The 13,607-nt window shown below is 44.1% G+C and overlaps 1 protein-coding gene across 1 annotated transcript in view; it reads right to left on the bottom strand.

Annotated features, from left to right (window-relative positions):
• The window catches only part of SYT16 (synaptotagmin 16), a 37,051-nt gene extending 25,124 nt beyond the window's left edge, over positions 1 to 11,927 (bottom strand). The window contains exon 1 of the mRNA XM_066322290.1: positions 11,372 to 11,927. Coding sequence (XP_066178387.1) covers positions 11,372 to 11,915 — 544 coding nt within the window. The 5' untranslated portion in view covers positions 11,916 to 11,927. The remainder of the gene's footprint in view (positions 1 to 11,371) is intronic.
• Between the last annotated feature and the right edge of the window lie 1,680 nt (positions 11,928 to 13,607).

The following is a 13,607-nucleotide window of genomic DNA, read 5'->3' as shown; positions in this document are numbered from 1 at the left end:
ATTTCAGGCTGTAACAACCCCATGGCCTAAATGGGCTAGAGTCAAATAATCAAATCACATAAAAATAAACATTCTTTTTCAGCCTAATACCTGCATTTCTACCTGCAGCTCATGTACGCTCTACAAAATTTGTCTAACTGCTCAGCAAATGCTATAAAGTTCTATTAACACGGGTATATCTTTTGGGTGATTAAGATAAAAATAAAAAATTAACACAGTTTAACCAAAAGCCCACATTCCCCTCAAACAACTTTCTAAAAATCCTGTGTGAAATAACATCTTCAGTAATTAGACCACACCTTTCAGCATTTTCTCAAACAACTGTAATATTAAAATCCTGGGCCCACGGGCGTGAGGCTGTAAACTCAGATAAATGTGCCTTAACATAATGTGAAATTCTGATTATTACAAGCCATTTTGCAAAGACCATGTGGAGGGCAGGACTCCTGGACAGCTCCTGTCAGGGCACTGACCCACCTGCAACCCTCTACAAAACACAGCAGAGCCCTTTTTGCTAAGAGAGGAGAAGGGTGAAGGGATGGAGGAGAGAAGCATGGCATGGTGTGATATATTATTGGCTGCTTGACTTTGATTTCAACTTCCCCCAGTCCCCAAGGCACAACTGCATCACTTGTTATGACAGTGGCTGCTATTCCTCACAAACATTTGGAAGCACACAGGCTAATTAAACGGTGGCACTGGGGAATCTGCAGCAAAAGCCTGGTGCTCCTGCTGCTGAATCGCTGCCTGAGCAGCCGACAGCTCCCTGTCAACTTAATATCTCTGTATTAATAACAGTAACTTAACCCAAGGGAGAGGAAAACGATCACCATTCAAACACACAAGTGGCCTGATTAGCAAAGGACAAGGGGGAAGCATTTTCTACATCACCATGGAAACTTAAATAAAGGGCCCATAATTGCAATCTAAATTCTGGAAAGATAATGAATACATCTTGAGATCTGCAGATGTTGTGTAGCATATACATATTTCTAGCAACTTCAACTCAATTACTTCTATGCAGCATCTGTTTTACAAATCAACTTCCCACTGCTCATAACGAGGCATGTGGGATTTTTAATTTATTTTTTTTTCCCCAGAGGAGACAGTGGGGGAAGAAGAAGGGTGACCTCTTTTTTCTGGTAAGGTATTTCAAGCTACTACTATTTATTTAGAAATTTCAAACACCCAGTCAGTTACAAAGTTAGCTTACAGGCATCCAAACACACCAAGCTAAAATGCATGAAATAAATAATTCAAGAATTCTCTGCAGTGTTGCCGAGTAGAAAGAATAACTTATCATTTTCTCCGAGCTCACCCAAGAAAAAAAAAAAATTGGATAAAATACATCATGTAGGTGTGAAATATAGAGGTACTGCTTGCATCCTGTCTGCCTGGGTGTTAAAAAACAACAGCAACAAACAACAGTCATTTTGTCTGAACAATGGAAACGTTCCAAATGCCAAATTTCTGGTTTTCCTACACATTTCATGCTGCCTTTGTGCGTCCACTTTCGTCTTAGAGATTTTGATTCTGCTCTATGGAAATCAGGGAGAGTTTCAATGGGAACATCACCAAGCCCTGAAGGAAGCAGGAGTAGTACACAAAAAAAAAATGCATTTGATCACATAACCAAGACAATATCAGTACATCTATGCATAATGCATACACTCAGAGCATCCCAGGAGCACTGGCTGCTGTGTTCTCTGTTTTTACAGAAGCAGTCACACAGGCCTGGCCTTAAAATTTTCATGATCAGGATGACAGAGAGGAACAGGGACCTGCAACAGCTCCTGCCCCAGCAAAACCCAGAACTGTGCACAGAAAGAAAAGCTTTTCTTTGGAAAACTGGAAACATCTGTGGCAAACAAGGGACTTGTTAAAAGCTTCTCAGAAAAAGGAGGAACATTTTGTACAGGGAACACACAGCAACACACATGGGGTTGCTCCTATCAGTTCCTAGGTGGCTACAGCTCTGTGGTAATTTTCAGTCTGGAGCTTTCTTCCTGCTCTTGCTGTCAGCCACTTGAACTGGGGGTTCAACTGAGGCACAACGTAACAGACCTGCCTGATTTAGCCTTGACTAAGGAGGAGGGCACTCCATCCAAGCCATTCCCTTTGATCCTAAATCCAAAAAATGCTGGAGTAAACCCATGCTTCTGCACACTGACAGGACACCCCTCACTTACACCCACTGGATTTCTCCTTGCACCATCCCTGTGTGTTTTCACCCCCACCTGCCAGGTCTAACAACCAGGGAACACTCGGTGTCCAGTGCTAAAGGTGAGGTTTGCCCCTCTTTGCTCAGTGTCAGCAGACAGTGCCCTGCTTTTGCCTCTCCATCTGTCCTCACTCCATGACCAAACCAGATAGGAAGCTCCTCCAAGGTGAGTTTATTTGGGTGTTTCCATGCAACACTGGTGGAGAGAATCACAACTTGGAAGCCTTTGTACCAGGGGATATTTACAACAAAAATATTTTTTAAGAAAAGAGAACAAAACAGGAAAAAAAAAAAAAAAAAAAGAGTAATCAGAAAAAAAAATATGTTTTTGGCTCTAACCACCTCTATAGTGAAACAATACAGGAGTCAGAGCAACACACTCCAATTCTGTGCACAACTGTGCAAAGAAATAGAGGACTGCCTACAGAAAACAGCATGAAAACCAGCGTATTTTCCTGTTGTTTCTTTCCTACTCACAAAATTGGATTTTAAAAATAGGAACATGGGATTCCACGTCAAACTGGCTCTCATTGGGCTGCCTAAGGCTCTTCCATAGCTGTAAGAATTGGCAGCCAAGAGGCTGAACCACAATCATCCCTGATTTTCCCAATCACCTACTTTACATCTCACATGTGGAGCAAGTATGAGTCAGGCTTCATTTATTCTACTGGGTTCTATTACCACAGGCCCGGGATTTGTGCAGGAGTGGAAGAAAGAAAAGAGATTACACACTGTAGGAGACCCTGCTAAGCCAGGAGAACCCCTGGTGTGGCTGCAGTTACATCCATGAGTCAGCCTACACCTCCCTGACAGCTCAGGTTGGGCTGTGAGCAGGAAACATGCAGCTGCAGAGGCAGAAAAGCACCTTCTATCAGCAAATGTCATGTTACACTGCAGGGCACAGGTGGAGCTGAATGTGCTCTGGGGTATGGGCCTGGAAATGCTCATGGGCTCAGAAACTAAACAAGCTGCTGGATGCCAATGGCTGGTGAAGTAGAAAAGACTGTCCTTTCCTTCCAACAGAAAAAGAGCTTTCCCCTCACCAGTATTGTTTTTATGACAGTTTTCCTGGTAGTTTTCATACCACAATGGGTTGAATTCCTTGAGGTCACCCATCCATCATTTCTTCTATTTGTTTGTTTGGCTTGGATATGAACTGCCTCTAATGCAAAGGAGTCAGTTCCTAAAATTCCTCCAGCGGTGTTTAAGGAAGTTTCTCTGGATTGGCACTCGTTGCTTTTGAGCTAGCAGAAACCAAGCCAGCCGAGGAAACATCCAGAAAACTCAGGTCACTGACTCTGCTCCTCTTTAAAGTGATTTCACCACACCACATGAGATCCAGTGTATGCACATACCATTCACAGCACTCAACCATCAGCTTCACACCCACAGGCCTTTGTTTGCTGATTAACAGTGTGGAAATGAACTCCCTCAAAAAGATATTTGTTTGGATTCAATACAGAAAACAACTGCACTGCAACGAGGCAGATATTTATTTTCCCACTGATTTTTTCTAATTGAAACTTTGTTTGCTGCCAGAGGGTTGATTCACCACAGTCCCTCTTTACTGCAACACCACAGCAGCACTCCTGGGAAAATCAGCAGCTTTGAGAGCAGCAGTGGGTGGGGATGTGGTGCAGCACAGGGAATATTTGGTGTATGAAGGCTCACATGCCTTTGGGACTGAAGCTGTCACCCAAAAGGGTCAACTCTGTCCTCCTGCCCTTCCTCTTTTCCTGTTGTTTTGGTTTTAGCACTCACATGGCCAACTCACCTGGTCCAAAATAACAGGAAAGGGGCTGCTGGCTCTTGTTTTGAGGCAAGAGGGTGGGCTGAATCACCACACAGTGGCTTGCTCTGAGGCCAGGCCTGGGGAGCAGCTCAGCTGTGTGAGAGGGGGAAGGATGTTCTGTCTCAGATGCAGTTTTACATCAATAAGTGGCAATTGCAAAGCTCAAGCCCAAGGGTTTTGCAGCTACATTATTTATGGCAATAAGTCTAACCCCCAAACTGACCTTGAGACACAGAGCTCCAGCAAACCACAGGGCTCTCATTAATCCAAATTCAGGGCTTTCTCTCCAGCACCACTCATTATTTGCTAGGAAATACTCCCACAACAATTATGCTGTATAGACTGTACAGGTTTGAATCCCTCTCAGCCTGAGGAGGTGAATTCCTGCAAACACTCAGCTTGTGGGGGCAAGTCCTCATGAGTCCCTCCAGGGATGCTTCGTCTCATAGGGGTACTGAGTTCTTGAGTCAGAGAAGCACCTGCCTGGACGTGAGGGAACTTTCAGGTGGTGCAAGGATGCCAGGAGAGCATCAGCTATTTCCATGGCCACAGGAAGGGATTTTCTACAGATTTTGCTATGGACTGATTTAAGATTCAACTCAAGTCATTCTTGTTGGTCTACAAATTGGTACTGATGGATTGTCCCTAAGTCCATCTGTGGAAGCTACATGAGAATCCCACAAACAACATCTGTGGAGGTACAGCCCAAACACACCTTCCTCATTACCTGCAGCATCCCCAAAGCCCAACAATGACATTCCCTGTCTTTAAAACTACACGGTTTTACCTCCATGACTGTAATTACCCTGTTTGCTTTCATTGCAGAAAATTAATTTTCCCCTTGGTTACTAAAACTACTTGAGGAGTCTGTGGGGACACTCAAAATGGTGGCTACTGCCACCAGGTCACCACAACAACCACAGATTACCTGGGCACAAGGAAGTCACCTCCACAGCCCTGTCTGGCAAAGGGTGAAGATCAACACCGGCTCAGTTTTTGGCAGAGTGATTCCATCTCATATAAGCTTACAGTAGAGGGTTTTGTGCTGTTAAACATTGCAAAGATGCTAGGGGGGAACAGGGATGGATTATCCATGCTTCCACCAAGCCCCTGCAGGCCAAGCTAGCAACAACTGCAACAGAAAAGACACACACACGAAAGAAAAAAAAAAAAAAAAAAGGCAAAAGACAAACAGTACTACTGTTGGTGTCAGCACAGAAATACTATGTTCCAGCTCTGCACAGAGTGCTGCTAGTATTGCCTGCACGTAACCTCCACCACAACACAATGAGATCATTCACACCTGCCTTGCCTGTAGTAGGAGAGGGAAGGTGAGGAGGCAGGGTTTCTAGGAGAAAGGCAGCATTTCCCAGATGCTGCCAAGATGCTGTTTATTGGTAAATGAAGTCTCTTGAGTCCTAAACAACCTTCCCAGAGGAAGATAGAGTCGCAACTGCCATATGGAGAGTGGGAAGAGGATGTCACTTAGCAAAAGTGGATCAGAAAATACATGCACAAACACACACGCTCACACACAATTTGTTCTGTAACTGCGCTGAATGGCAAAACCCATTTCATCCTTTCCAGTAAACCCTTCACTATACAGCTTATGCAACCTTCTAGATGACAAGAGCAGATGACAAGCTCTCCTGGACAGAGCATTTTTCCCCATGACCCCAGGGAAGTGGGCACGAGTAGGCTCTGCCCACCAGACAAGGAACTTGGTGAAAACCCAAACCCCTGATCTACTATGGGCTGACAAGACACTGTGTCTAAAATCACTGTCTGAGGATGAACAGCAATGCTGACAGGCCCAAGACAGAGCTGGCAAAAGCACCACATTTGAGAAATTTTTGTTTGAACCACTGTTTGACTTCACCTCCCCAGCTGTAAAGCTGATGTGCCACAATCCATCCTCCTTTTGGGGCTGTTGTTTTCTCTCATCCCCACTCACATGTGACATCCTGCATGAAGATCTCTTGCAATTCAAAATTTTGAAGAGACAGAACTGCAAAGGAGTACTTTAAATCCAAGTAGGAACATTGTACCACCTTCTCAAGGACAAAAGTCTGTGCACAAACACTTTTGAGTGGTTCTGAATTTTCCCAGAGAGAAAGCATTCAGTTCAAACTCACGTCTTCACTTCAGAAAGCCACGGGCTTGTATCACATTCTTCAGTGACCAGATGCATGTCCCTGGTCACGTTTGTGCTTTGTCCCACTTGAGCTGCCAGGAGTATTTTCTCTGAAGTGTTTTTGTCCACTGTCTGCCTTTGCTTTCATTCCCTCAGTACTCGTGGTGGTATTGATTCAGTGTAGCCTCTTTAAATGTTCTTCTTGGAGTACAGGCACTGATTTTTATAGGGTTGCATTCTGGCTAGAACACTGGCTGGCTCCATACCCAGACAGGTGATAAAATTCATAAACACTTCACTTCTCAATGTGGAGACTGGCCATCTATCTATTTTAGTCTCAAGTTCAAGCAGAAATTTAATTTATCCATAATCAACATCTTTTCCTAATGGGTATATTTTGCTATATGGGTTTATAGGACCTAATGAAAACCTCACTTCTTGCCTAGGATTTCCTGCCCGTATGAAGGGTCATTTAGTGAGGTCAGGAGTGTTCATATAGAGCAGAAAGAATAATTTCCTTTACTACAGCAATTACTGGCAAAAATCAATGACCCCTGTTAAGCTGGAGGCCAAGGTAAGTAAATACAATAGTGCTTTCTCAATTTAAAAATTCCCAGGGCCTCAGAGGTGTGATACCCTTCACACACATTCTGAGGGAAACTAGCCAGCCATCTAGACAGGGGTGTCACACTTCCTAGCATTCCAAGGCCATAAAAATTATCTTAGTGCAGCTGAAATGCAACCTTTAGCCGGCACTGAGGTTGTCCAGTTGATGGGGACGAAAAAAATCTCTAAGGGCTTCTTGCAGTGGAAGTGCTGTGCTCACCTGTCCATTACACCAGTGCTGTGAGCAGTGTCAGACAGGCTGGGAGACTTCCACCACAGCACTCATTGTGCAAGAACAGTTCAGCTTTCACCCAGAAGGCTCAGCTCTGCTGCCGTGTCTGTCCCCTTGCTGTGCTTTTTCAGGGCAGTGTCTGGTGAGACTGAGAACTTAATGGTCAACTTTGGCTTTTTGTTTGCAAGGACAACAGCCCTGAGGGAGAAGTGGGCTGAAGCCCTCTTGTTTTCACTGCAGTCACTGTTGTTCTTCACTTACTTCACTATTGCTGACTTTTTCCCCTTTAGATTCATGCTGGGAGGCAGGAGGACTGGCCACCTCTACTCTTCTACTTGCAGTGCACTACTTTCAGATGTGGTTTCTTGCTCCACTGTTTGCTGGTTTGGATTTTTTTTTTCAATTCTTAAGCCAAGTGTGAAGTGATGGGTCTGGTAGCCAGACTCTTGCCAGCCACCCCCAGTCAGCTGAGCAGCAGCATCCCAGCCATGGGAGGATGCAAAGGCTGCTCTCTCCCTGCTCTGCGCTGTGAGACAGCTTCTCTGTCACAAACACTGAGGTTAAGCAGTGGACAAGGGTCTGAGAGAACAAGTTCATCTGAGCCTGCAAAATTCACAGCTACACGATTTGCCACCGGTGGCAGCAGTCTGCACACAGGAGACTCTGCCTTGCCATCATCAACTTCTTAAGCCAAACACCTGGCACTGCAATGTTTCCTGCTGAGCTACCTTCTCAGTATTAAACTGTGGTTCAAAAGCATCTAAAGTTAACAAAAAAAAAAAAAAAAAAAAAAAAAAAAAAAAAAAAAAAAAAAAACCAACAACAACAAAAACCCACCCAAAACAAACCAACTTTTCCTTGCTTTTATTTGAAGACTTGCTACAACTTTATTACCCTCATTTAATTACAGACCAGCACTGGGCAGCAGCCAAACCTGCACCCCATGACTGACCTGTCTCATGGTGTCTGATGGACATTTGTCTTAAAACCCCAATAATTTCATTGCTCAAACAATTTATTAGATTTCTAAGCCTAAAATAGGTTTTCACTTATATGTGTGCTGCTTCACAGCCTCAGAAAATCTGCTCTGGGAACAAGGAAACATTTCCAAAGAGGCAAAAATGGGATCAAAAGCATTTTTGATAAAAAGGAGAAGGAGTGATGATGGTTTTTAACTATGGTGTTATTTTATTTCATCTCAGAAGCATGGTGTCAGTTTAAGAGAGGGGAATATATACTGGATTTTGTTTTGCATCCCTTTTAAAGCAAAATTATTCTCACTTAGAGCTGCAGGGCTTTTTCCCCCTAAACCAAATAAACTATATGTTGGAATGACCTTGTAACAGGTTTCTGTGGCTCTTTAATCACCAGTGGCTGCTAAATGAAGCATATCTATTTTCTCTGTTACATTACTATTGGCAACCAGGTCTTCAGTAAGTGCCCAGAAATATTTCCATGGCAACAAAAAGCATTCAGCATTGCTACTGTTTTGTGCCAATTTAGCTTTAAAATATTCTATTGTGGAGAGAAATATGGTACATTAAGTGAAATAAAGTCAAGATGCAATGTTCAGAAAAGAATACAAGGATAAACAGGAAACACGTATTTTGCAGAAATGGGAGGGGGTGGGAACTGCCAAATGGAAAGAAAAATGTTCAAAGCTCATTTTGATGCTACCGAACAGCTTTGCTGAATGTCAGCAAGTCCATGTGTCACTCACATTGTCACTTAGGGTTAGGTAAAAAGCTAACAGAAATAAAGATACCTCGAACATCTTCTCTTGATCATTTTAATCCATGACTGAAATTTTAAGTTGCCAGGGTATTATAGTCTCTCTGCATGTCTAGGTTACCATCAGAGGAGTTCACACTCTTGATGTTAGAGAATGAATCTAAAGAAAAAAGAGGAAATAAAGAGTTGAAAAATAAAATACAAAGAGCATATGTGTTTTGGAAGTGAAAGTTCACTTAGAAGAATGAAACGAGTTCTTCCACATGAAAGGGTCTGTGGAAGACATTTTCAAATCACAGTTCAGCACTTTCTCTCCCATTATACAACTTAGTTCTGAGAGAAAGAGGTATCAGTTGCCAGCCCTCTAACCCTTAAACAGCCAACTTTTGTGACTATGAAGTCTTGAGACCATTGGATGGCCCTTTGTGCGGCCCATTGCAGAGATAAAAAGATTAAAGTCTATCTGAGACTATTTGGAATGACATTCCCTAAGGTGCAAAGAGCTGTGCAATGCTCTCTGAAGTGCTTGGTGTGGAAGCAGCAAGCTCTAGGAAGCAGCACTGTAAGTGCTGGAAGCTCTGTGGGACCAGCCTTCCAGTCCACAATGGCTCCAGGAAGGTTAGGGAGAAGGAAAGCCAAAAAACATGGAGAGAATCAAACAGCAACTTGACCAGTAGCTGCTCTCATCTGGGAGAAATGTCCAGAGGGACCTTCCCTTGAGCTGCAGGGATGGGTCACTCTGACATCTGCCTGTCCAAGCCTCTTACCAGGAAAAGTCCATCTGGCCCATCACCCACTCCTCAGAACCCCCTTTCTCAGATGTCCCTGCGGATGACAAACAGCTCTGACAGGGACAGCAGCTCACTCCTGGCTCCCATTTCCCTGAGAGCTCACCACCTTTCCTCCCACCCACTGTGAGCAAGGGTGTGGCAGGGGGTTGCCCTAGGAATGATGCACTTGGCACCTGGCTGAGCCCCAGGATTCGCTGTGAATTGCTCCAACAGCCCCTCCTGAGGCACCGGCATGCAGGCTCTGCAGGAGACAAGGTCATGCCCTAGGAGAGCACTTGTCCAAGAGGATCCGTGGCCCCAGCATTCCCTGAGTGGACAGCTGGTGCCCTGCTCCATCACTTCTGTGCACACACTGGTCACACAATCCAAGCACACACAGCAAACCCAGCCCTGCAGCACTGGCTCGATGCCTATGGACAAACCCTGGGGGCAGGACTTTGCACAGGCAATGTACAGGGGTACCAGAAGGTAAGGGTTGGGCTCCAAGAGATACAACTCTGAGATCTCTAATCTGAGAACTGGCAATCTTTCATTTGGAATACAAAACAAGCAGTCCCAGTTTGGGAGGCAGAACAGCTAGACCAAAAGCGCTCTTTAATTATTTACTCCCTGGCCATAATGGAGTGAGAAATAGCAATAAAGAAAAGAGCTAATTTTACAGTCATTAAAGAGCACCGTCAAGGTTTATACCCTCTCAGTCTGATATTCCAATTAAACACGAAAACAAACAGGCTGATCTTCCACAGTCTGCACAGAAAAGGCTAAATATGTAAGACTTCCCCAGAAGCCAAAAGCTCCTGGTCATAATAAAGCCGACATCCTCAAGAGCATCTACCACCTGCTTAAAAAAAAAAAAATATTTGAAGCCAAATTCTGTAGATACTCAGTGAGTCTCAAGTTCTTCATCAGCTCCATACTGTAGAGTCCAATCCCCCCATCCTTTTTCCACCCTTATCCCCATCCCTAGGATGCCTGTAAAGAGCAGTTTTATGCCAGCAAGACCCAGCAGGAGTGCAGCTTTCTTGGTGTAGTCTGGACCTACGTCTCCATCAGATCTCTGTGACCCAGGAAATCTCCAGCCACACTTGTGGCGACACTGGGTGAGCACAAGTCATGGGGCTGAAACTCACTTCTGGGCACAATTGCCTAAAAACACTCCTGCTGTCATTTAAAGATCAGAAGTCATAGTTAGGCCTATTTAAAACTGAAAATATCAAACTCAGTTCTCCTTCCCATAATCTCCTGCCTGCTGTCTCTTCAGTCTTGTTTGAAAAGCCTGTGGGGGTGGTGGGAGGGGAGGAGAGCGATTTGGGAGCCTTTTATCCATAAAATCATGAGATACGGGCTGGCTTTTTAGTACAGCATTTCACAGCACATGGCACAGTAACATCTTGAGATTCCTGGCACAGAGAAACAAGGTTTGAGATTACATACATACATACATATATACGTGTGTGTATATATATATATATATATATATATATATCTTTAATAGCAATGACGCAAAGGCAGATGGTTCTCAAAGCAAAGGCTTAAGGCTAAACATTCCCTTTGAAGGGTCCTGCTACCAGAAACTAAACAGGGGGGAAAGTAAAATGCTCCTGACTACAGCAACAGGGCCTGATTGCCTTCTAATACACAGCATTTCACCCTGGAGATCTCCACTTCTTTCAATGAGATTAGTCTCACAAACGAGGGAAGAATTGGAAAGGTTAGATTTTTCTTTGGGATTTGGGGAGTTTTATTTTAGCTGTGGGAAACAGAGACAATACAGAACATAATGAACAGATTAGCAACTAAATCAAATCAACAGCAGAAAAGAAAGGCCTGGATAATGCAGTCAGGATGCGTGCCAGCTGCTTACCTGCACAGCGTGCTGGGCCATTAGCATTGTTTAAGGAGCCACCCAAGCTGAGGCTGTGCTCATCACCTCCCATCCTCAAAGAGGGCTCACCTTCTTCCTCAGCGATGGGAGGAAGCCGATCAAGAAACTGGAGATCTTCACCCATCCAGTAGGATCCATTGGTTGTCGAGGACCTTTTGCTTTCAACTCCCTGCTCTGGCAAGCTGCTGGTGTTTTTAAGCCGTTTTTGCCTCTGTGGACCCGTGTCAGAGCCAGGAGGGAAGTTTTGTGAAGCAAGATTAGGGCCTCCAATGTAACTGTCTTCTTTAGGATAGAAATAGTCCTCATCCCAAAGGTCCAGGTCTGATTCCTCAGAATAATCCTCATAAACTCCTCCATTATTCTCTAAGTCCTGAGTCCTCTCTTCTTCGGGCTTGCGACCCACTCCACTCAAATTCAGCAGTGAGGTGGATATGGAGTCTCCTGCTTGTTGGATCGCTTCGTATATTTGAGACATCCAAGAAGACAGTGGCTGGAGGAGATTCTGGGCAGCCTCAGAAGCCATGTTTAACACTCTGCCAGTGTCTGGTGATCACTTGCTCAGCTTTGCCAGCATGTCGCTTATAATTCAGGGAGCTGCAGAATAAGCACCACAAGAAATTACTGTAAATTACTTGTCCATCAACACCTGTCGACACACGATGTAAGACGTCTAGAACTGAGAGGGGGGAATGGAAAAAAGCACTTTTAACCATTGAGAATACCACCAGAAATCCAGAAATGATGGACAAATTGCACATATTCCTGCAGAGCTCTGGAAAGTTTTTGTGCAACTGCTAAACCTTCAATAAAAACAAGAACACAGAACCTTGGAACACAAGTAACTTTTTGGAGTGCACACACTCTGGTTACAGCTGTCAACAGACCTGGGGAAAAAAGGGAACAAAACAACCTGCAATGAAAAATCTCAAATAATCTCCTGGCCCCAATTTCCTTAGCATTAGCATGACCAGGTAAGAAAACTGAAGGGAGGAGAATTTGGGGAGAATTATATTTTCAATGATGAAAATGACAGGCCTAAAGCTTGCAGAAGCAGCCCATGGCAGACAAGCACCCCAAATGCTTTGCTCCAGAAAAGCTATGAAGAAACTCTCTCTGCCCTTAGCCCAGAGCTGTTTTGCCATTCACAGAAATAAAAATAAAGAAAGGAAAGGCCAAACAGAGGAGGTGTAATATAGGTACGAAATTACTGGGAACAGAAGCAAGTTAACAAAAGCACTGGTGTCATCTCAAGATGATGCTTTCTCAAAATTCATCTAAACTCTAAATAAAAACATAACTTGCAGAAAGTTATCATGCCTTTTTGCCCAATATGCATCTTCCCACATTATCACAAGACAGACATTCTTTAAGGAACTCTGAGGAGAAACCTACAAATAGGATCATGGGTTTAGGAAGAAAGAATTAAATCAGTTCAGATTTTAGATTAAAAGACAACTAAAAAGAAGCTTCAAAATGAAAATTAATGTCTTGCTTAATTGGGAGATCTAAAAGCAATATAAATATACACGGGTAAATGCAGTGTAACAGCAAGAAAATGAGCTCAGCAGCGATGTGTATTACCTTGTGAAATCATCTTCAGAGAAATGTAGTGGGAATCTCAGTGTTGTGGATCTTTAAATGGAGCACAGACAAAGGAGATCCCACTTTGCCTGGTGAGCAGTTCTTTTAGACACAAGATCAGTGACTTAAGGGGACTTTAACTTTTAAAATACCCGTGCCAAATAATTTTGTTCAGTGATGTTGATTTATGCTGCAAACCAGCAGGTTTATTGTCAGCTTAAGCGTGTGCTAGGAACTGCAGACCTAACAAGGACAGTAAAAGAATGTGCTTTACTAAAGGCATTTTGAGAGCTGTGGCTGTCACAGACTCCCTGGGCTCAGGGCACACACTGTTCCAGCATCCATCTGGCAGCCTCCAACCCTCAACTCAGCCCCTGGGACCCAGGTAGAGCTCCCTGCCATGAATTAGATCTTTGGCAAGGAGCAGACATAGCCTCACCTCCCAGGTGAGCTGTTCCCTTCCCTGACTCTCCTCTTTCCATCCCTGCCCTTGGCAAAGCCTCTCTGCTCTCTGCAACTGATTTTCCCATGGACCAAAAGAGATTACAGGCTCCAGAAAGCCTGTGTTCAGCATGATGTGGATTGGCTGCTGGTAAATGGCAGCATCAGAGAAGTCACTGGAAGGAGATGGTAC

This window comes from Sylvia atricapilla, chromosome 6 (genome assembly GCF_009819655.1).
Source record: "Sylvia atricapilla isolate bSylAtr1 chromosome 6, bSylAtr1.pri, whole genome shotgun sequence".
NCBI classification, from domain to species: domain Eukaryota; kingdom Metazoa; phylum Chordata; class Aves; order Passeriformes; family Sylviidae; genus Sylvia; species Sylvia atricapilla.
Note: the sequence above shows the minus strand (reverse complement) of the source record. Positions and strands in the feature narration are given on the sequence as shown.